Raw genomic sequence first — 25,304 nt, forward strand, 5'->3', positions numbered from 1 at the left:
ACAGTTGTGATTTAAAACACTAAATGCACCGGGGGCCGATTGAAGTTTAGAAAATTAAACAATAGAGCTTCCACTCTTAAACAGCATGAATGCGCAGGGCTGTCTTGGGAGGGGGAGGGGTGGTGGGGAAGCTAAAGGGAAAAAGAAAGTTAAGCCAAGCTGGGATGCCATTCTGTCAAAGAGAAATCTTAGCTCTTTTCCTCTCCTAAATGATCTATCATTGAATAATGAGATAATTAGTCTCAAGACTAGATTTTTCATTAAAAATTAAAACAAGACCATTTCCACAGTTCCCATAAGCCAGAAACACCCAGAATGCTTTATCTAACTAAGCATTCCTGGTTCCAGCTTAAATTTCCGTCTGAAGACTGCAAAACCTTTTTCAGCGTCCATTTATTTCAAATGCCTACAGGCCCTCTTTGTGCTGGATTTGGGGGAGATGGAGATGAATGTAACCAGGTTCCAGCTCCCCGGGGTCCCTAGTCTAACAGGGGCAGCAGATAAGTCGAGGTCCATTCACCAAGGGGTACAGGGTTCTCATAGCATTCCTCTGGTCTACCAAGGCGAGGAAACCGAGGCTCAGAGGGACTGACTTACCCAAGGTACATACGGAGAAAGTGATGAAAGAAGAGTTTTAAGCTAGTTCCATACTGACCCCAAACCTTTGCCTCATTCTCAACCAGGAACACTGAAAGAAAACGCTGAGTTTGGGGGGTCCTATCACTGAGGTAGAATTGAGGCTCAGAGGAACGGTCCCTGGGGCAAGGCGGCAGGGGAGGGGGCAGGGAAGGGGAAAAGACTTAGCAGAAAAAGTCTTCATAGGTTTGTTGACATCACCTCCGACACAAGGAAACTTAGTAAGAATTTGTTGAGTAGACAAGCTTAAGAAGGGAATCCCCAGCCAAAGAAATACAAGGGGCGAGAGCCTGGGCAGGTGTGAATCTTTCTGAATGGGCATTGGAGGGAACCAACAGGAAGGATGTCTTGGCTTAGCCAATATTTGCCCAGACCACAGGATGACTCTGGAAGGAAGGTGCAGACACAGCTTCAGTCACTCTCCTCGGAGGGGGCGGGTGCAGGTAAGGGGACTGTCGCTGCCCTGGGAGCCGGGGGCGGGGCTCAGCCAGCCTTGAAGGGCAGGTCCAGAAGCAACTGTAGGTCCACCTTCATCAGCTGCACTTCACACCCCAGGCTACAATGAGCTGCCATTAGCAAGAAGATGATTGGCTACATAAGGCCGACTGAGACCCGGGCAGCAAAAATTTGTGCAGAATGTTAACCCCAGCGGGGAGTTTCATGGATGTCCAGAAAAGCCACACTCACGGAATCATAGAAGATTCAAACTGGAAGGGACCCAGAGATGCTGTACAATCATCTCCTCTTGCAGAGGAAGCACAGAAGCCTCGGGGATGAGGAGACAGATGATTTGGCCAGATTCCCAGAACCAGTTAAGGGGTGGCACCAGGATATGACACCAAAAGTACAAGTAACAGAAGCAATGATCAACAAGTGAAAAGATAGCACGCTAAAAAGCTTCTGCACAGCAGAAAAAGTAATAATAAAATGAAAAGGCAGCCTAGGAAATGGGGGAAGACATTTGCATACCATATATCAGATGAGGGGTGAATATCCAAATTATATAAGGAACTCATAGAACTCAATAGCAAAAAAAAAAAAAAAAACCCAAATAATCCAACTTTAAAATGGACAGAGGATTTGAACAGACATTTTCCCAAACAAATGATATACATATGGCCAAGAGAAATATGAGAAGCTGCTCAGCATCACTAATCATCAAGGAAATACAAATCGAAACCACAATGAGAGGCCACCTCACACTTCTGGGTGAGAATGTAAGTTGAGAGTCACTACGGGAAATAGTATAGAGGTTCCTCAAAAAATTTAAAAAAGAACTACCATATGATTCAGCTATCCCACTCCTGAGTATATATCTGAATGAATTAGAATCAGTATCTCAAAAGGTTATATGCATCACCATGCTCACTGTAGCATTATTCACAATAACCAACACGTGAAAACAGCCTTAAAGGTCATTCAATGAGTGAACAGAGAAAGAAAATCTGATATGTAGGTATAGATATGTATCCTTGTTTGAGTTTTGTATGTATTCACACACCCCCCAAACACATAGAGGAATACTGTTCAGCCACGAAAAAGAAGGTAATCCTTCTATTTGCAACAAACCTGGATGGACCTTGAGGGCATTATGCTAAGCGAGATAATACAAATATTGTGCTATCTCATTTAGATAGTGAGAAAGACAAATATTGGATGATGTCACTTAAATGTGGAATATTTTAAAAAGTCAAATTTACAGAAACAGAGAATAAAATAATGGTTGCCAAGGGCTGGGGGATGAGGAAAATGGGCAGATGTTGGTCAAAAGGAGCAAACTTCCAGTTATAAGATGAGTCAGTTCTGGGGAGCGAATGTACAGAGTGGTGACTATAGTTAACAGTACTGTATTATATACCTGAAAATTACTAGGAGAGTAGATATTAAATACTCTCACCACAAAAAAAAAATCGTAATTATGGGAGATGATGGATATGCTAACTAACATTGTGGCCATCATTTCACAATATATATGTGGACCAAATCATCGTGTCGTACATCTTAAACTTACACAATGTTATATGTCAATTACATCTCAATAAAGCTGGAGGGGGGAAGAAAAATAAAGAGGGGAGCCAGGAATTGAGCCCAGGTGTCGTGACTCTGGTCCAACATCTCATCCCACATTAAGGGATCGCATAGGAGCGTTTCCTGATGTCCTCCATTTCCCCAAGCCATTACTCTGGCTCCCATAACACCTTGCACTTAATTCCATCACAGTCTTTATCAGCTTGGACCATCTATCTCCTCTATTAAGCAGAACCCTCCCTTTTAAGCAGAGACCCTCAACTTTCAGCTTTGACTCTCCAGTCGACCAGTGCTGGACCCATAAAAGAGAATCAGTAAAAATTTGTTCATTAAAGGAAGTTGGGACAGTCAGAAGACATAGGTCTCAGTCATGGCTACACATACCTGTAAGCCATGTGACTCTGAGCAAGTTACTTACCCCTCTGATTTTCAGCTCCCTCATCAATAAGATGATGAATAAGAACATGATGCAGTAGAAAGAAAATGAGATCTGGACCCCAAAAAATGTCTGAATGAATGAATGAGTGATCACTCTTCTATACCAGAAATCACAAAGACAAGGATACATCTAACTTGTTTTGTATCCCCAGCATACTTGGCTGGTCTCAGAAAATGTTTGAAGTAAACCAAGTCAGAGATCTGAGGGCACTAAACAGTTGTAGAGTCAGGGTACAACCATGACCAAGTACCTTCAATTCTGAATCTCTATTTTCTCATCTGTAGTGATACCTCCCCAAATTGAGTGAGGAGGAAGAAAGATCAGGTCTATAAAAGGCACTTGGTAAACAGCAAAGCCCTGCACAGACGCCAGCTTTCTCCTGGGCTATTCACAAGGACTTCCTAGTGAGCAGGACCTAAGGATGTTCGTCCAGAGAGGAGCAGCATCTTGAGTTTCGGATGATACTATTTCTCCAATAAACAAACTGAGCTGTTAAGTGAGGGGGCACAAGAACAGCAGGACAGATCTAAGCAGGAGGTGAAGTTCTATTCTGGGCAACAAAGAAAATAAAACTTGAAGCAGATGGGGAGGTGAAGACAAGGCTCCTACAGAGTCTCTGCCAGCAGCCCTGAATCATCTGCCTTCTTCTGACAGCTGGAGCCCCCTGGCTTCCATTTCTCATCTCACTAGTTACACACGACCCTGGGCCACTGCTTCAGCCTCCCAGGATGCCATGATGCACCAGCAGAAGGCATTCTGACCCCCGTGTCAGCTCTCAAGGTTGCTGAGGATGCATGAGACCTCTGGATGTGAGTGGGGGTTGGGACATCACAGGGGCATCACCGACCACCTGACGCCCTCACTGGCTGGCATCACTCTGGTGAGTTCTTCACGGCTCAAGTCAGGCCTGCCCTCCTGTGAAGCTGACAGGCTGGGTCATGCTGATACCCTTGGCTGCAGAGAAGCTAACTTTTGATGACTAAAGTCACAAGAGATGAAACCTGTAAACCAGAGTGTCTGCACATTAATCTGAAGTTCAATTTAGCAAATATCCTTGAGTTCCAGCTGTGTGCAGGCCCTGGGATAGGCAACAGGCACACAAAGGTAAATACGATGAATCCAGTTACTCACTGCTCTTGTGGTCCTTAGAGCAGGAGAGAAAAATAATTAGACGGGTGGTCACTAAGCAGTGTGACAGGCGTAAGGACCACGAAAAGGAGGAAAACAAAAGTACACCCGCAGCTGTGGGGGCACAGAGCAGGCTTTATAGAGAAGGTAAAAGATGAGCAGGGGTCTGAAGAACTAGCAAAACATGTCAGGTGAAAGAAGGCAGCCTTGGAGGTGAGAGCAAGTGTTCCAGGCGCAGGGAGAACAGAGGAAGCAGAGGCTACGGTGCTGCTGAGGGCATACAAAAGTTGAATATTGGACTTTCCTGATGGTCCAGTGGTTAAGAATCTGCCTGCCAATGCAGGAGACACAGGTTCCACACCTGGTCCAGGAAGATTCCACATGCTGCAGGGCAATTAAGCCGGTGCACAACTACTTAAGTCAGCCTGTCCTGAGCCCAAGCTCTGCAACAAGAGAAGCCACCTCAATGAGAAGCCCACACACCACAACTAGAGAGCAGCCGCTGCTCACCGCATCTAGAGAAAGCCTGCGTGCAGCCACAAAGACCCAGCGCAGCCAAAAATAAACAAGTCATTTTTGTTTTAAAGTCGAATACAGAGGAGACCGGGGAAGAGGTCAGAAATGGTGCGAGCTAAGGCTGCAGAGGTGGGAGGGGCTCTACATGGCAGGTGCAGGAGTTCAAGCTTCATCCTCTGGGTAAACCATCAGGTCGCCCAAAGTCAGCCATATCAGCATCTCGTGTGTATGAAGGGAAATGATTCAAGTCATCAGCTCGCCAGAAGGTTCTTTGATAAGCGTGGAATCAGGACAAGGAATATAAGCTCCACATTGCAGGTTTTCTTTCCGCCTTGACTCTGACCCACTTACAACTCCACATTTTCAGAGTTCCTAAACCCAGCGGAGAACATTGTTCTCTGGGGGATTTTTTTGCAAAGAATGCATTTCATTCGGCCTCAAGGAGCTGAATCAATAAAAACTAACTGAGGATGGAGCCAGAGAGGAAAATGGAAGGACCCCATATTCTCTGGCTCCCTCCAAGAAACTGCAAAACATTATTGAACAGGTTTGGGGGCTTGATTTGCTGAAAAATTCTTCTGCGACGAAATGCAAACTCCTTTGCCATAATAAATGCTGTTGTGATAACAAAACTGTACTTTTCTCAAATACCCAGATGGAAGACCATATGCAAAATAAACTCCAAGGATTTTTTTTTTATTGGCCATCTGCGCAAATTGGAAAGAAAGCCAGCATCCTCCTCTAGACGTCCCAAAAATTTCCACTGAGAATCCTACTTTCTTCTGTCTACTGCCTCCTGCTGATGGTATTTGGGTACCACTTTTGCAAACGGATTGCAGGGCGGGGCTGGGCAGGGAGAGGTGTGGGTCTCCCCTCCCTCTTGAACAAAGTTAATTTAATCCTAATTAGTGGGAGAAATAAAATACCCACAAATTGCCAGGTTTTAGAAGGCTTTACAACTACTCATACCTCTTCCTGTTGTTGGCAGGAATTCCAAAGCAACACCCCACACACACTCACACCTCTCAGGACTCACTTCCTAGGCACTGCGAAGACACTGTGAGACAGCCTCACAATTAAGTGTGCAGTTAATGAAGCCTCATGTTTGACTCTACATGTCACAAATGTAAGTGTGCGTGCATGCATGCTAAGTCACTTCAGTCATGTCCCACTCTCTGTGACCCTGTAGATTGTAGCCCGCCAGGCTCCTCTGTCCATGGGATTCTCCAGGCAAGAATACTGAGTGGGTTGCCATGCCCTCCTCCAGGGGATCTTCCTGACCAAGGGATTGAACATAGGTCTCCTGCATTGGTAGCCGGGTTCTTGACCATAGAGCCACCTGGGAAGCCCCAAATGTAAGTGTACATACCCTTTAACACAGCAATACCATGTTGAGATTTCTATTTGAAGGAAATGCTGGTGCAGGTGTCTAAAAATACCTGTAGGAGGGTGTTTCCCTCAGGTTGAACCAAAAAATATGAGAATTACATCATAGTCATCAACAGGGGAGTGCTTTTAAAAGTTAGGGTGTATTCGTACAATGGTATACTATGCGGTAGGGACATGGAAAGATGCCTCAAACATATTCAGTGGGGAAAAGGCGGGCTAGAGAAGAGAATAATCCTGTGTGTTAAAGAAACAAGGCTGTGCGTGTTACAATGTATGTTTATACACAGGAAAAGCTGGAAGGTTACATACTACTTATCCAGTAATTTCTGAAGGTAGGGACATTTTTCCACTTTTAATTTATATATCTTATATTATTTGAATTCTTAATATGAATACATTGCTTTGTGTTAAAACAAATGAGATATTAAAATAAGAATGCTAGGAGTTTTATCAGGTTTGCAACCAAAAAAGCATTTCATCATCAAATATTCATTGAATGCCAACATCATTCTGAAGTTATAGAGGCACTTCCCCACACAGCAGCAGATGGAGAAATGGGACTGAAAAGAGGAGGGACTTGCCTGGGACCATGTAAGGAATAAGTGACCACGAGGCCAGAGCTTTGCAGTAAACAGCAATTGGCGGGGGGTGGGGCAGGAGGCGGTTATAGTCTTACTCTGCCTGTGCCAGACCCTGATTCAGCAGATTCTAAATCTGTGCTATTTTAGAAGACAAAGAAATCCTTCTTTATATTAGACAACAATCCTCGTCTAAACACCTTTAACTTCTCCCACCTGAAACAGCCAAAAAAAATGGAGAAAATACATTAAACAGTGATTTTCAAGGCACTGGGACACCAAGCAACAAAGAACAGTGATTCCTGAGAGACGGGCATCAAACGACATGATTGTCTCCATTTATTATCTTGTGAGAGATTCTGAGCTGTAGCACAGAAAGAGAGAGAGAACTCCAGTGGAGTCCAGTGGACAATCTGAGTCGAGGAAATGAAACTATGAGTCAGGGAAATTAAGGCAGCCAGAGTTCTCAGGGAAGAGTACTAGAGAGACTTCTGCACAAAGAGAGATCCACCGAGATCTGGGGGTCCACCGAGGGTCTCCCTTGTATATTTAGCTGAGTACAGATCAGTGCGTGCAAGACTGGGGACCACCTGAGGCCGAGGGAAGAGGATTCGAGGCAACAGTGCCTGGAACCACACAGAATCTGCAATAGTGTCTGTTTTTACCTACCAGACTGGAAAACACCATGATGCACAGAGTACTGAGTGGATTCCACATAGGATTCTTGCCTCAGTGGTGAGGAATAACTAGCCTGAGACGGAGCACTACTCCAGTCCTGCCTAGCAGACTTTGAAAACAAGACTCCAAACCTATTTCCATCTAACTTACTTGGATCCCACAACAAAGTTCAAGAATATTTATGAGAATACAAAAGTATTCAACATCCCAATAAGTTAAGATTCACCACATCTGGTATCCAGCTAAAAGTTATCAGGCACAAAAAGAGGCAAGGAAATATGAGTCATAATGCGAAGAAAACCAAAGGAAACCAAAGGAAACAGGAGAAAAAGGACACATTATATACAGAAGATCAAAGATAAAAATGAAAAAAGAGTTCTTGTCAGAAGCAATACAGGCAAGAAGACAGAGTAATATACTAAAAGCACTGAAAGAAAAAAATGTCAACCAAGAATTCTATACCTAGAGAAAATCTTTCAAAGTCAAAAGCAAAATAAACTTTAACATTTAAGGATTCATCACCAAAAGATTCCTTAACACAAAAAGTACTAAGGGAAACTCTTTAGTATAATTAGACTAGAGAAGAATTATACAAACAGAAATGTGAATCGACAAACTCCGATACTTTGGCCACCTGATGCGAAGAACTGACTCATTTGAACAGACCCTGATGCTGGGAAAAATTGAAGGCAGGAGGAGAAGGGGATGACAGAGGATGAGATGGTTGGATGGCATCACCGACTCAACGGACATGAATTTGAGTAAACTCCAGGAATTGGCAATGGACAGGGAGCCCTGGCGTGCTGCAGTCCATGGGGTCACAAAGAGTTGGACACAACTGAGTGACTGAACTGAACTGAGTATAAAGGAATAAAAACCACTGGAAATGGTAACCATATGAATACATATATTATTTTCTTGTTGTTATTTAAATCTCTCTAAAATAAAATAGATTGTTAAACAAAAATAATAATAATTTATTGTTGGGTCTATAATATATGTATAAAAGTAAAATATATGACATTAAAGCATAAAAGCCAGGAATGGGAAGATGGGAGCATGGTATTGTTCTCATACTATAAGTAAAATGACATAGTAGCATTTAAAAAATAGATTGTCATAAGTTAAAGGTACATATCATAAATCCTAAAGGAACCACCAAAAAAAAAAAAAAAACCAATTAAAACTACAAAGCTAACAAAGGAAGTAAATAAAACTGATAAATTTCTACCCACACTGATGAGGAAAAAGAAAGAACATAGATTACAAATGTTAGGAATTAGAAAACTGACATCAGTAAAAATTCTGCAGATAAAGGATAAAAGGTAATATTATGATGACTTTATGACAATAAAAGCAAAAACAGGAAAAAAAGGACAAATTCCTTGAAAGATACAAACTGTCAATGCTTATTCAAGAGTAGATAATATGAATAGCCTATGTCTGTTAAAGAAATTGATTTTAAAAGGTTAAACAAAGCATGCATTCCTAAGGCAAATTCTACTTCGTCATGACATATTATCCTTTTTATATATGATTGGCTTTGACTTATTGAAATTTCGTTTGGTATGTCTGAATCTATATTCATGAGGAATATTGGTCTGTCGTTTTAGTTTTTCTTTTTAGCAACATCTTTGTTTGACAGTGAGGTATTGGCTTAAAGACTGAGACATACATTGATAGAATAGAATAGAGAATTCAGAAATACACCCACACATACTTGAGCAACTATTTTCAACGTGAGTGCAAAAGCAATGGGGGGAAAGGTTAGCATTCTCATCAAATGTTTCTGAAGCTGTTGGATATCTCATGTTAGAAAAAAGTGAACCCATATCTCACATCATATTAAAAAAAAAAAACTAACTCAAAACAAATCATAGACCTAAACTTAAAACTACAAACTTGGAGACAGAAACATAAGAGAATATCTTTGTGAACTTAGGTTAGGTAAAGATTCCTGCTACATGACACCAAAAGTATGATCCATAAAGGAAAAAGTCAATCAATTGATTCATCAGATTTTAGAACTTGCTCTTCAAAAGATACTGTTACAAGGATGAAAAGACAAGGCACAAACCGAGAGAAAATATTTGTAATTGGTATAGCTGATAAACACACATGTTCAAAATATACAAAGAACTTTCAAAATGCAATAGCAAAAATAACTCAGTTCTTAAAATGAGTGAAAGATGTGAATAGATATTTCATCAAAGTATACATTTGGATGACAAATAAGCACACAAACAGATGCACAGAATCATTAATAATTAGGGAAATACAAATTAAAACTAATGAGAAACCACTGCACACCTGTCAGGATGGCTGAAATTAAAAAGAATGACTATTACCAAGTGTTTGCAAGGATGTGGAAGAATTAGAATTATCATATGTTGCTCTTGGGAATACAAAATGGTACAACCTTCTTTGGAAAACAATTGGTAATTTCTTTAAAATTAAATGGACACCTACTCTGTGATCCAGACATTCTATTTCTAACCTTTTATTCAAAAGAAATCATATGTCTACACAAACACTTATACAGGAATGTTCATAGAATATTTATTTGTAACATTCTGTAACATCCAAAACCTGGAATCAATAAAAATATTCAGCAGCAATTGAAGGTATAAACAAACTGTGGTAAATACATTTAATAGAATACTCTTTACTAACAAGAGGGCTTCCCTGGTGGCTCAGATGGTAAAGAATCTGCCTGCATTGCAGGGGAGCCAGGTTTGATCCCTGGGTCAGGAAGACCTCCTGGAGAAGGAAATGGCTACCCACTCCAGTATTCTTGCCTGGAGAATTCCATGGACAGAGGAGCCTGGTGGGCTACCATTCATGGGGTTGCAAAGAGTCAGACATGACTGAGGACCTAACACTTTCACTAATAAGGAATTAATTACTGATGAAACTACAACATGATGAATCTCAAAATAATTAGGTTGAGTGAAAAAAAGCCAGACTCTCCCACCCCCAAAACACATACAGAAAAGTATCTCTGTATGATCCCATTTACAGAAAATTCTAGAAAGTACAAACTAATCCTGACTGAAAATACATCCACAGTTGCCTGGCGATGGGAGGTAGAGAGCAGGGAGAAGAAAGAAAGGATTACAGTGGAACATGACAAAACAGTTTGGGGTGATGGATATGTTCATTAGCTTGGTTGTGATGATGGTTTTACACATTTTTACATATATCAAAACATATCAAACTGCACACTTTAAATATTTTCAGCTTAACTGTACCTTAATTAGGGCTGTTGTTTCTGTTTTTAAAGTATGAGACAAATAGGCTATCTGCACAGTCTGAAAATATCTCCCCACAAGATACCTAATGATTACAAAGGAAAAATCGTATCTGTACAGGAGAGAAACTTAGTAGATACTACCTTAACTAAGTGATCAAAATTAACATCACCAGAATTAAGACATCTTGACATCCTGTGTCTGCTGACAGACTGTATTGAGAAGGTCATAACATTACAAAGATGCCAAGGTAATTCAACGTGGAAAATAAAAATCCTTTCAGCAAAGAATGATGAAGCAACTGAATATCCATATGGGAAAAGTAAACTTCAATTTTAATCTCATGCTGTACATAAAAACTAACTTGAAATGGATCACAGGCATAAATGTAAGACTAAAAGTATAAAGCTTCTAGAAAAAACAACAAAGTTTTCACAACCTTTAGTTAGGCAAGAGTGTCTTAGGCATCACACAAGAAGCACAAACTATAAAAGAAAAGAACCGATACATTCAATGTTATAAAAATTAAAAACAGGGAGCTCAAGCCCGGTGCTCTGGGACAACCGAGAGGGACGGAATGGAGTGGGAGTTGGGAGGGAGGTTCAGGAGGGAGGGACATATGCAACTGCGAGTGTGTTCAGTCATGCCTGACTCCTTGTAATCGCATGGACTGCAGCCTGCCAGGCTCCTCAGTCCGTGCGACTCTCCAGACAAGGATATTGGAGAGGGTTGCCACTTCCTCCTCCAGGGGATCTTCTCCACCCAGGGATTGAACCCACAACTCCTGCATCTCCTGCATTGACAGGTAGATTCTTTACCACTGAGCCACCTGGGAAACCTGGACATGTGTATACCTATGGTTGATTCGTGTTGATGTTTGGCAGAAACCAATACAATATTGTAAAGTAATTATCCCCCAATTAAAAACAAATAAATTTTAAAAATTAAAAATATTTGCTCTTCCAAAGACAGAATTAAAAAGTGAAAATTCAAGGTTAAGACTGAAAAGCCAAGTGTGAGAAAATATTCACAATATATTAATACACATCACAATACATATACAAAAGAGTTGTATAGAAAGAACCTACAATTTAAAAATAAAAAGCTAACAAAACGAGCAGAAGTTTGAATACGCACTTAACCAAGGAAGATATTCACATGGCCCAAAAGCACAGTGCAAAGGGGAGGTGTAATTAAAACCATAAGGAGATACAATTATACAATTGTATTAATATAATTATACAATTATACCTGAGTGTATAAAATTCAAAAGACTAACTATACCAAGTACTGGCAATGACGCAGAAAAAAGGGAATTCATGCACTGCTGGAGAGAGTGTAGAGTGGTCCAGCCACTTTGGAAAACAATTTTGCGATTTCTCACAAAGTTAAACACACACATGCCATATGATCCTGCAATTCCACTCTTAGGTTTTACCCATGGGAAATGAAAACCTAGATCCACAGAATGACTTGTATATGATTAGTCATGGCAGCTTTATTTATAATATCTCCAAACTGGAAAAAACCCAGATGAACATCCATTGGTGAGTAGATAAACAAGTTGGGGTATATTCATCATGTAACTCTATTCAGCAATAAAAAATACTAACTACTGATTCAACAAACATGGACGAAACTCAAAACCATAATTCTCAAAAAAAAAAAAAAGAGTACATACTGTGTGATCCCATTTATATAAATTTCTTGAACAGGCAATACTAATCTATAATGAGAATGCAGATCAGCAGTTACCTGGACTAGGGGTTGTGGGGACTGATGGAAAAAAGGCACAGAGGGACTTCTGGGGATGACAGCAATGCTCCTCTCACTTATCTGGTTTGGAAGACATAGTTGGTATCCCATTTAAACTCAGCCTTGCAGAATACTTAAATAATGAGTTGTAGAAATGGGACAGAAAGGTATTCCACATACTGACAATTGTCTGAGCAGATCAACAGAAGTGGGAAGTTGAGGGGTAAGGATAGGGACTAGCCAAAATTTATTTTTTTAATTAACTGCAATTTGCGTACAACAACTGCTCCCATTTTAAGTTAATAATTTGAAGAATTTTAAGAAATGTCTACAAACCCATGTAACCACCATTCCAGAGAAAGGTGCTTTTTCAAAATTACCATTTCAAGTTTTTTTTTTAAGTGTTTGGATACGGAATGGGTCACTGGAAAATTGATTCTGGAACAAGTTCAAAACAGGACACTTAAAAGGTTTCCCCCTCCATTGGTCAGACCTACTCACTGGCCTTGAAACAGAGCCTGACCTCCAATGTTTCACACCATGAGATGCCGGGGAGACCACACCTTTGGGATTCACCCGAACAGCCCCAGTCCGCTTGTGGGCTCAGCCTCCTGCTTCCGCTGTGTCTCCCTGGCTCTTCAAATGCCCTGACTCCATGATTTAGCTCCTGATAACCATCCTCAGGCCTGTCTCCTGGTGTCAGGACCCACTTCCTCAGTTTACCTGTCATCCCATCTGTTCATTTCTGCAAGCTGCCCTGATCGCTGCAATATCTGCTATGTCCTGTTAAGACACACCCCGGGCCGGTCTGAGCTTCCTAGGGACCCCTTGCCCCAGCTCCCAGCACACGTGACCCAGGATCCAGTTGCAGCCTTCGTAGAATTCACGGGTCACGGGGATGGGGTGCTACCTACCTGAGCCACAAAGAGCTGGAACTCATCAGGCAGAATCCATGAGCGAGGGTAGAAGTTGTACTCCTCTGGAAAGAGATTCTGCATGATTCTCACGGCTCTGCTCAGTGTAATTTTCCGCACCATCTCCGTCATGCCTGGGGAGAAGAGAAGTTGTGGGGTTTCAACAACAGTGGGCCACTAGCTATAAAACAGCCATTACTGGGGACTTTTAAAACCACCCACCCGACACATTCACTTTTTCAGAAGGGATTTTTAAAAAAGGTATGAGTAGTTTTCCGCAGCTGTGATTCATGGTTTGGAAAGACCTGCCAAATTAATGAAAAACTTGAGGGAATAGACAGATCTTTTTCTTCTCCTTGTAAAAATGAAGCATCAATTTGAAGGAATGAGTTTCCACCTAGTTTATTATTCCATTCTTTGTCAGCCCCCTAGATAACGAATAAAGAGAAGAATTTATATCTTGCACTTAAAACTTAATATCCTCTTTAATTTTGGGCCACCACACATACCTCTGGGATTCTTTCCATCTTATACCCTGGAGAATATTATCTAGTGGACTCTGGCTACATTATGAGAAGCTTAATTAAGTTGCTTTGTTTTAATCTTTCATGAGTATTAAAGGCATAAAGTAGAAAAATATATACACCTTTCAGCAGAAAATCTGTCTCCTTGAAATCAGGACAGGAAGTAGAGAGGATATTACAGTATAATTTAAGGGGAAAAAATGGAAACCGTAGGAGTTCTTCAGTTATTTAAGTACTGACACTGACATTGATCAGATCTCATTAATTTGCCCAGAGGGAATAGAAGAGTCTCACTTATAAAACATTTTCAAAGATTGGTAGATTTTTTTCCTTGTAACATCTTTAGAAATGCTGACAAGAAAAGGAACTTAGTATATATCTTAGCAAATTTTAGGCAAATAGGTAAAAATTAAACTTTAGCATGCTTACTTCCTAAGGCAAATATCACTGCTCAAAAAAAAATAAAGGACACTAAAAATGGCCTTCACCCCAAAAGAGGTTACACAATTCCATTAATGACTTGAAATTTGCCAGCAAAGTAATTTTTACTAGAAAGTACAAAGTTCCACATCAGCTTGGCATATACAAATTACCACATTCCAATGGGCAAAGTCAGAATGCATGAGGTTTCTCTAAACTCCCATGTTTAAGAAGCCAAGGGTGTTTGAGATGAAGGTTTTAATAATCTACTTCTTGCTTCCCCCCGCATATTAAAAAGAGCCATAAAAATCTAAAAGATCACAGCTTGAAGATGTCAGGTTCTTACTTCTTGTTTAGAAGGAGCTAGGGAAGGATTGGAGAAGGCAATGGCAACCCACTCCAGTACTCTTGCCTGGGAAATCCCACGGACAGAGGAGCCTAGTAGGCTACAATCCATGGGGTCTCGAAGAGTCGGACACGACTGAGCGACTTCACTTTCACTTTTCACTTTCATGCACTGGAGAGGGAAATGGCAACCCACTCCAGTATTCTTGCCATGAGAATCCCAGAGACAGAAGCCTGGCGGGCTGCCGTCTATGGGGTCTCACAGAGTCGGACACGACTGATGTGACTTAGCAGGGAAGGATTAAGTAAGAAATAAAGGAGCTTTACGGAGAAGGCAATGGCACCCCACTCCAGTACTCTTGCCTGGAAAATCCCAGGGACGGAGGAGCCTAGTGGGCTGCCGTCTATGGGGTCACACAGCGTCGGACACGACTGAAGCGACTTAGCAGCAGCAGCAGCAGCAGCAAAGGAGCTTTAAAGGTACTAATAAACTGTGTCCTAACATGGATTCTCTGATATTAGAGAAAACACTGAGGACACTTTGGGAACTTCTAAGAAATTGGTATGAGTTCAGGAAATTAGAGCTATTTCCTTTTATTCCCCCACAAAATTAGAAGTTTTGAGTTATAAACATGGGAGCTGAACATAAAGTACACAAAATTCCAACTTCTTTGGAGATTTCTTAGTTGAATTTCAAGTTTTAGTTTTAGTATTAAACTAAAAACCTTCATAGTGAAGTGACAAGTGAAGTCGCTCAGTCATGTCTGACTCTTTGCGACCCCATGGACTGTAGCCCACCAGGCTCCTCAGTCCGTGGGATTCCCCAGGCAAGAGTACTGGAGTGGGTTGCCGTGCCCTGATCCACCAGATCTTCCCGACCCAGGTATCAAACCCATGTCTCTTACGTCTCCTGCGTTGGCAGGTGGGTTCCCCACCTGGGAAGCTCCCTATAATACAGCATCTTACAGCAAATACATGATGGGCCAAACATGCCAGGGTGTTTTCCCCATTTTAATGGTCATGTGACAGCAGGGAATGTTTGCTTGCAGAAATCCCTCGGCCTGTGGAAGGACTCGCACAACACAAATAGGAATGCTGTGAGTACAGGAGTGTGGTTCAAATGCTCCAGAGAAGTTCCATGGAAATCAGTGTCCAGCAAATTGAACAAACACTCATTTGAAATCTGTGATGGCTCCTTCTGTCATGTGGATCGCTTATCCCCCACACCGGCTAACAGATCTGTTTTCTGAGTTTACACTTGAATCTGTCTCCAGGTAGTTCTCTACAAACAACAGCCAACTTAAGAAGCCATCCCGACAAACCATGGCTACTCTTCCCAGGTGCTCCTGACCCGCAGGCTAGACAGCTCACCCCTAACCCTGCCTGAATGCCTGTCTCCAGAAGGCAGCAGTGTAGACCTCCCTCAGTCCAGTTACAGCTGACACCTTGGGTCCTCCGCCATCTCTAAGCTGCTACCCAGTTCCTACCCAGTGCTTTGGGACAGTATCTCTGAGCCCCCGCTAGGCCCCAGGAGGAAGCTCCTAGCTAGCCCTGCCTGGGGCCGCAGCTCAAAGTCAGATGTGGGCTGTGCCATCGCTCAGAAAGATGCTGCTAAGAGTAGCTGGGTTTCTAGCTGGGCCAGAGCGTACATTCCCAGAGTAAACATGTACAGAGGCAGGTCATTGCCAGACCCTGCTGGCTGCAGACTCTGCCTCCCTTCTCTAGGTTGCTGTAATACCTGACCCCTATCTGTGACCCCTGCCCGAGGCTCTGGGACCCATTCTGACCTGAGGTAGAAGCTCTGGGTCCCACGACCAGCTCCCCTTCGATAACACTGTGACCCTTCCTTTGTACTCCAGCTAGATAAGGAGGATATTTTTAATGAATGAATTGACTTACTCATTCATTTTGCTTGTGCTGGGTCTCTGTTGCTGCTCTCGGGCTTCCTCTAGCTGTGGCAAGTGGGGGTTGCTCTTGGTTGTGGTTCCTGGGCTTCTCATTACAGGGGCTTCTCTTGTGGAGCATGGGTTCTAGGTGCATGGGCTTCAGGAGTTGTGGTGCACTGGCTTAGTTGCTCAAGGCATGTAGAATCTCCCCAGACCAGGAATAGAACCCGTGTCCCCTGCATTGGCAGGCGGATTCTTAACCACTGTACCACCAGGGAGGGCCAGATAAGGAGGACTTTAGCTATTTCTCTGAGGTGCCATTGCTTGTCCTCAAATGTTGGTCACCTGTTCTTGGCTCCTGGTGCCTAAGTGGCTGCCTCAGCAATGCCTTTGCCCAATGTCTCCCATGTTCCTCCTCCCATGTTGCCCCTAAGCCTCCGCTGCAAGGGCTGGAGTCCTCCTGTGGCTTGAGCCCAGGGGCTGGGCTCCTGCTGTCCTAACAGGTTCTCTTGAGGCTGACTGTCTACCTGGGCTTCTCAGGAAGGTCTGTTCTTAGATGTCCTTGTTGTAGCCGTTCCCCTACCCGGTGGGAAATACCCCTCACTCAGGCTAGAACTTCTCATCCAAAAGCTTGCCTCCTGCCATTGCTTCTGAGCCTGCGTTTTGCTGTCTGCCTCACTGCAGTCTCACAGCCTGGGGCGGTAGAGGCGGAAGGTCGGGGGGCGGGGGGGTCTCAGCCCACTGGAGTTACACAGAAGTGTAACAGTCTGATCCTCTGGCCTGTCTACACAGACCTAGTTAACCCAAATTAAAAACAAAACATAATGTGAGCTATGTTGGGAGTACTACTCAATCCAAGTATCGCTTATAACAATAATTCTTGGCAAAAACACATAATAACCATCAAGCAGCAAACAATACTTTCAGATTCTGAAAAATACAGTAGCCTCTTAGCTGTTTCCTCTCTCAGCCTCTCTACGCCCCAACTCCTCCACCTCCACCTCCAGTGCATCCCCTCTGGAATATCTTTCCATCTGCACACCGGCCCGTGTCACTCTCTAGCTTGGAAATTTCTCAGTGACTCCCTGTGACCTTGGTCCCTGCCTCTCACCTCCCCACTGTCCCATCACACACGACCCTTTCTAACGACCACAGGCCGCTTGCCTTTCACTGCATGCTGCTAAGTCGCTTCAGTCATGTCTGACTCTGTGCAACCCCATAGACGGCAGCCCACCAGGCTCCCCCGTCCCTGGGATTCTCCAGGCAAGAACACTGGAGTGGGTTGCCATTTCCTTCTCCAATGCATGAAAGTGAAAAGTGAAAGTGAAGTCGCTCAGTCGTGTCCGACTCCTAGTGACCCCATGGACTGCAGCCTACCAGGCTCCTCTGTCCATGGGATTTTCTAGGCAAGAGTACTGGAGTGGGGTGCCATTGCAACATGCAAATCACTCTACACCTCTGCACCACCTCTGCGTCCTTGTCTAGCGTGGGGGTCAGGCCCATCCAGCCCTGGAGGCTCAGTTCACACTTGTAATCCTCTTCTCCAGGATCTCTTGCCCCACCTTCCCCCCAGGCAAATCTGGGTCAGGTCACATGCTCTTGCTCCTTATTCTCACAGCACCCCAAGCTTCCTCTGGCATAGTGCTTATCTTGTATTTAACTTCTCTCTTTAAGCGCTTTTCTCCTCATCTTTATATCCCTAGCCCAGACCAGAGATTAGCAGACAGCCGCCCCCAGAGATCCCTCCCTGGGGCCCCCTCCTCCTCTGACAAAGTCCCCTCCTCATGGTGGGCTCTCAAGTGCCACCTGCCACGTGCTGTCATATATTCCAGAGCCGGCAACTCAGCAAAAGAAAAAACAAAACCCCGTTGTTTGTAAAGTCGAGAACTGACAGTTCTGGGCTTTCTTAAAGTAAAGACCTATCTAAATCAGATTATTTTTAGTGAAAGTTTTAATTCATCAGTTAAGATATAATAACATATCTTGAAGACAATTGCCCATAGAAAAGTGGCTAAAATCTAACATGCCGACATGAACAAAATAAATTACTTCCATATGTTTATCCAAAAGTTTTCAGCTTATTCAGCATGTGCAGTGCTTATCCTTGCCTGGCACATCCTCTGGAACTTGCTCTAAGTAATACATGATGCATATGAAATGCAGCTTTGGAATAATGGGATGTATCAGAGACGGAAGATAAGCGTGGACACCAACCCGAGCACAGTTCTGGAATCGTCGCTAAGCATGTTGTCTTTCACAGGGCAGAGGGTGTGGCAGCACTGGTCTGCTGCCTAGAGGTTCCAGAGCCTTCTTTGTCATTAAAGCTAATAAGTGTTCTTGCCTGGAGAATCCCAGGGACGAGGGAGCCTGGTTGGCTTCCGTCTATGGGGTCGCACAGAGTCGGACACGACTGAAGCGACTTAGCAGCAGCAGCAGCTGGTGTTAGTAAAGAGGATAATTGTATGTTCCTATCACTGGCACTTGGAATATGAGATGGGGTGAGCGTTCTTCTTTAGAATGAATGTTCTTATATCACCTTTAATGAAACTAGTCCTCTGAAGGTAATTTTTCCTGTATTTCTACCTGCATCCCAAATGTCAAGCTATAGCGACTCCTTCCTTCCTGCTCTCAGCCGTCAGATGAAACGAGAAAATGGGCAAAATGTCAGTGAAGCCCATTTGATGATTCATGTCTTGGGAACTCTGCCCTCATTCAAAGAGTTTCTTTCTTCCAAATTTTGCTCCCCCAATATCACAGTAAGCCCTGTTAGTGGCATTAAAATGTCATCTTTTTTCTCAAAAAGATATTTATCTATGTATTTATTTTATTTGGCTGCATCGGGTGCAGCAGGTAGCCTCTTTATCGCAGCTCATGGGCTTCTCTCTTGTGCGACATGGGCTCTACACTGCACAGGCCTAGTTACCCCATGGCATGTGGGATCTTAGTTCCCCAACCAGGGATCAAACTTTTATCCCCCAAATTGGAAGGATTCTTCCACTGGACCACCAGGGAAGTCCCCCAAAAGTCATCTTTTATGAGCAGCCAGACAGAGAAAATGATAGCTATCCCATTAAAACCATGCAAGAACCCTGGCTGCAAGAGTTCTCCTCGTCCTCAGACAAAAACCTGCCTCCTCCAAGAACCTATCTGATCTTGAGTTAATTTTCTAGCTCTGTTCCCCAGGAAACCGATAAAGGGGGAAAGTTAGCTCTGTGACTAGACAACAGAGCATATGGTTAAAATGATCATTTACTGGCATCTCACATAAATACCTTGTCAGGAGCCATAGCTCTGGGCTTTCCTGAGTGTAACGAATCTTGTAACTTAGCATGACCCTGGCGGGGACGTTGGAAGCTATGCTACGGAGGAGCTGCGTGGGCTATTGGCTCCTACCGGGTTTCTGAGTCAAGGCCGTTCCACAGCCACCAATATGGATCGTGTCTCCTTGCACCTGAGCTTTCCCTGCAGGAGCCAAAGACTTAGCTCTGGAACCCTTGTAAAGACTCAACTAAAAAGAAACGCATGACATTGACTGGCTGGCAAGCTGTGCTTCCTGTCCTGTGTCCTTCCAAGTGAATCTGAGCCAAGGGGCCTATGATAGTCTGTTGGCTTAGTTGAAAACCCCCCCTAGTGGACATAGTATAACTTGCCACTGTATAATGTATGGATATTGGGTTTTCTAAGAGGTATTTTCTTAACCATATGGCACGGACTGCCAAAGAAAAAGACCAGTTGATTCTCCTCTTAAAAATAAGCATAAATGAAACACTAGAGCAAACATCTTATAGTCAGGCAACTATGTAAAAATGATACACAAACATGATTAAGGTTTGGGAGGAAATAAATATAGAAAAGAGTCAGACACGATTTAGCAACTAAACAACAATAAATAGAAATATTCACATCATGGTTTCGTTCAATGAGGAATGGGATTTGGGTGATGTTCTCTCTCTCTCTCTTTTTAAAATATGAACCATTTTTAAAGTCTTTATTGAATTTGTTACAGTATTACTTATGTTTTTATGTTTTGGTTTTTTTGGCTGTGAGGCATGTGAGAATCTTAGCTTCTCAACCAGGGATCGTTACAAGGCAAAGTCTTAATCACTGGACTGCCAGTCAAGTCCCTGTTCTTTTAAAAATTTATCTGTTATCGTATTCTAAATGGTTTGTGTCTTATGTAAAAATTTCTGAAAATGAGTGGCACCTCTTTCACTGAAATCATACCCTGATTAACCAAATGTTCATTTCTCCTTACACACTCCCACTCACCTTAACCCCTCCTCTCCACTTAACCAATGGAAATAATGAATAGTAATCAGGGCAGAAGAAGGTGGTAGAGGCTAAAAGGAAAGGGAAAAGTTATACGATAGGGTGGCTGGGAACGGAATGGGGAGGTCTCCTAGAGTGTTGGCTGTGGCACTTATCTGGCACCAAGTCTCCCATGCAGTCTCACTAGATAATCATCTCACTAGATAATGCCCTCAGGGTATGAAGACAGACGCTGTCCAGACCTCCTGTTCCCAGGATGGAGATGCTGCATTTTGATTTTAAAACAGCACCTCCAGACATGGCACTTAAAGGGAATGGCAACTGTGAATCCCATTTCTGGGACAAAGTCCTGGAATTTTAGTACCTCTGTCTCCTGCAAATTAATTAGAAATTTAAATGGTTTGTTTACTTATTTTAGTGCAACATGAAGCTTTTATTAATGTTAGACTAACTCTGTAGGGGAAATGGTTCATTTTATTGCTTTAATGTCAGGCTTTCTCGTTCCCTGCGATGAGCATAAAACTGGGGCTGCCTCTGAGTTTCAGTCAGTCAGTGAGAAAGCAGTTACAGAGCACCTCAGGTGTGTCCAGAAGGGTTGCAGGAGCCACAGGAATCTACAGAGGTTCGGGAGTCATGGCCCCTCCCAGGAGCTCATGATCTACTATAGAAAGCCACACACATAGAGGCATTCAGAGTCCACACTCACTGAGTCATTGAAATGTTCCAGAAACTATGGTGAGTTTTTTTCATTTTGAAAATATCGTCCCTTCATGACACACCCATATTATATCAAAAACCCCAAAGTGAAAGTCATGTTCTTCCACCAGTGGAATTAGACCAGAAGAACCAATCTCTTCACACTTTGGAACTTCCAGTCTTTAAGCCCTTGGTGGGTTAAGTCCTGATCATCTTCCCTCCCAAGATCACAGCACGGTGGCAGCCATTCCCAATTAAGAGCCCTCCAGTTTGATCTCAAAACACTGGCATATTTTTGTCCAAGAGTGTACCCTGAGACTCAGCCCTAGACACATTTTTAAATGCCAGCAATAACAGTAGATACCTGGAAACTTGTTCACTTGACCGGAGAATATGTCATTGTCGTGAAATGAAACTCCGTGCCAGTAGATGTCACAAGGCAAGCGTCGGCCAAATGGGAACTGGAAGAAAGAGGGGAAATGTGATTAACTACCGCCCTGAGTGTCTCTTCTGTACTAATTCCCCACGCCCTGGCACACATCACGTGACTGGATGCTTGTAACAAGCCTGTGAAGTTGCTGACATTCTTTCCTGTGTTACAGAACAAATTCAGTCAGGCTAAGTAACTTTCTCAGGGTCATGACCACTGAGAGGCAGGGTTCTGATTCAGCATGGCTGGCACTCTACAAGTGATTTTATAGGCACCCATTCATTAGAATCCCCATAACATTCTAGAAAGGATGATATCCATTTCACTGATGAGAAAATCGGGGATGAGAGAGGTAAGGTAACACACCCAAGGCTGCACAGAGCTGGTAACAGGCGGATCTGAATCCAGGTCTATATGAATTCCAAACCATACTTCTCTTTCTCTTAAAACTGCAATGTGCAAACTGGTGCCCCTAAAACAAGTTCTCACAACGTCTCTCTCTCTCTGTTTCTCAACACACACACACATACACAGTCCCCAAGGGCAGGATGTATTCCCAGGAGCCTAAAACTGTTCCTGGCATTCAACAAAGACTTTTTGAATGAATAAATGAACAAACCAGGAATAGTCCTCTGACTCATGATGAGATAACCAGATTCTCTCTTCCAGGAATATGGAAATCAGAGATGCCCAGCAGCCTCTGCCGGCCCTTGAACTGAAAGGGATCAAACGCCAGAGCCGGGCAGCTGTGCTTGGCCATGTGCACAGAGAAGCAAAGGCAGCCAGTCTACTAAGAGAGGAGAAAGAAGCAGGTGCAAAGAGAAAAGCAGAGACGAGGCCATGTGGCCCTGGCGACACAGACCGAGTGACCTCAGTTCCCAGGGCTTCTAGACCCTGGGCCCAGGCCTTCTGAGCCCCACTGTCCCTTCTGTCCTTGGATCCTGTGAGGCAGTCTCATATACCCTTGGAATGCATCCCCTTTGCGCAAGCTAGAGGGTTTCAATTACTTGCAACCAGAAAATCCCTTGCTAAGACCAAGGGGCCTGCTCTTTCTACATCTTATTTCCTCTCCCAGTTATCAACAAGCTCTGCATTTACACAGTGTATTTTTTAAATGCATCACTCGACTCTCCTTAAGGGAAAAGAGCAAGGACATGTTAGTTCATATTTAGAACCTACTTGTTAGAAGTCCAAATGAAGAGAAATATCAGCATATTAAGTAAAAGCATCCAATTTTCCCATCCTAAGACTATAGTTAATCAGAATTTTTATCTGCTCCAAGCTAAGAGGGTGAAGTTCCAATGAAAGAACATGGCGTTACCAATGAAATGGCAGTGACTCAAAGCTTCCCAATGATTCCAAATTAAAATGAAGGCAAACAGACTCAAGCCCTTTACATCATTCACATTGTCTCAAAACTGTGCCAAAGTGAGGCATATGTTACACACTCTATTAGCATTAACAACTTCCATCTATAATTTATAGCACTTCACTCATTTTAGGCATATGTTACACACTCTATTAGCATTAACAACTTCCATCTATAATTTATAGCACTTCACTCATTTTCTTTATATCCAGTGGATTGAAGTTATTAATTCGGCAGTCATAAATACAAGGAGATACAACATATGTTATTGTCTTCCAGCTGTTAAGTACTAATATAGAAGAGGGAAAAATAACTTTATGAGGAGGTTCCTCTATAAAGCATACTATCCAAGCAACATTTACTAGGATCCAAGTGGCTTTGCTGCCCACGCTGTGGGATCGACACCTGATCAATACACAAGACCCTTTAAGGTCTTAGCAAGGGATTTTCTGATTGCAAGTAATTGAAACCCTCAGTGGATAACCCAGGAATCCTTATCACCCTTAGGATCGCCTTTCAATCCTTGACACTTTCATGATTTCTAAGTTAACCTTTCATTCAGAGAGCCCCTAACTCTATTTGAGAAACTGTCTTTCTAAATCAATTTATTCAATAACCTATGTGCCAGGCACTTTGCTCAGTGCTGAGAAAACAGAGAAACATGAAATTAAGTAGGTCCCAGCATCTTGTCTCTCAGGCTTCCCTGGTAGCTCAGTTGGTAAAGAATCTGCCTGCAGTGCAGGAGACCTGGGTTCAATCCCTAGGTCTGGAAGATACCCTGGAGAAGAAAATAGCAAACCACTCCAGTATTCTTGCCTGGAGAATCTCGTGTACAGAGGAGCCTGGCAGGCTACAGTCCATGAGGTTGCCAGAGTCCGACACAACTTAGCAACTAAACCACCAAACCAGCATCTCATAATCCCATGTCTTTTTAAGATCCTTTGAAAAACCGCTTAAACAGCTAACATCAAGCTCAATGGTGAAACTGAAAGCTTTTCTTCTGATATCAGGAAGGAGACCAGGAGACTCACTTTTGCCACTTTCTATTCAACATGGTATTGGAAGTTCTAACCAGAGCAATAGGCAAGAAAAAGAAACGAGACATCCAAATTGGAAAGGAAGAAGTAAAATTATCTGTTTTCAGAGGACATGATCTTATATATAGAAAATCCTAAAGATTACATACACACACACACACAATAAATGAACTCAACAAAGTTACTAGATACAAAATCAATACACAAAAAAATCAGTTGTTTTTCTATATACTGACCATGAACATCCAAAAAGAAAATTAAGAAAACAATTCAATTTACCACAGCATCAAAAAGAATAAAATAATTAGGTATTAACCAAGGGGACAAAGACTTGTACACTAAAAATTACAAAATGTTGCCAAAAGAAATGGCAGACACAGATAAGTGGAAAGATATCCCATGTTCAAGGATGAGAAGGCTTCATATTATTAAAATGTCAACACTACTCAAAATGATCCTCAGATTCAATGAAATCCCAACCAAAATTCCAGTGACTTTTTTTTTTTGCAGAAATAGAAATATCCTTCTTAAAATTCACATGAAATATCAAGGAATCCCAAATAGCCAAAACAATTTTGGAGGTATCACACTTTCTGATGCCAAAACTTATAACAAAGCTATAGTAATCAAAACAGTGCATAAAACAATAATGAGATACCACTGCACACCTTAAAATGCCCAAAATCCAAAACACAACACCACCAAGGGTTGACGGGGGTGAGGAGCAACAGGAACACTCATCTACTGCTGATGGGAATGCAAAATGGTACAGCCACTTTGGAAGACAGTTTGGAAATTCTTACAAACCTAAACATACTCTTATCAGATGATCCAGCAATTATGCTCCTCGGTATTATTCAAATTAATTAAAAACTTATGTCCACAAAAAAGCCCTCCATGTAAATGTTTATAGCAGCTTAATTCGTAATTGCTAAGGCCTGGAAACAACCAAGATGTCCTTCAGTGAGTGGGTGGATAAATAAGCCATGGTACAGCCAGGCAATGGACTTTTCTTC

At 42.6% G+C, this 25,304-nt stretch overlaps 1 protein-coding gene across 1 annotated transcript in view; it reads right to left on the reverse strand.

Annotated features, from left to right (window-relative positions):
* The window catches only part of TTLL11 (tubulin tyrosine ligase like 11), a 269,041-nt gene that overhangs the window by 192,514 nt on the left and 51,223 nt on the right, over positions 1-25,304 (reverse strand). The window contains exons 2-3 of the mRNA XM_027556177.1: positions 21,817-21,913; positions 13,313-13,446 (exon numbers count right to left, since the gene is read on the reverse strand). Coding sequence (XP_027411978.1) covers positions 13,313-13,446; positions 21,817-21,913 — 231 coding nt within the window. The remainder of the gene's footprint in view (positions 1-13,312; positions 13,447-21,816; positions 21,914-25,304) is intronic.

Source organism: Bos indicus x Bos taurus, chromosome 11 (assembly GCF_003369695.1).
Source record: "Bos indicus x Bos taurus breed Angus x Brahman F1 hybrid chromosome 11, Bos_hybrid_MaternalHap_v2.0, whole genome shotgun sequence".
In the NCBI taxonomy this organism is placed as follows: domain Eukaryota; kingdom Metazoa; phylum Chordata; class Mammalia; order Artiodactyla; family Bovidae; genus Bos; species Bos indicus x Bos taurus.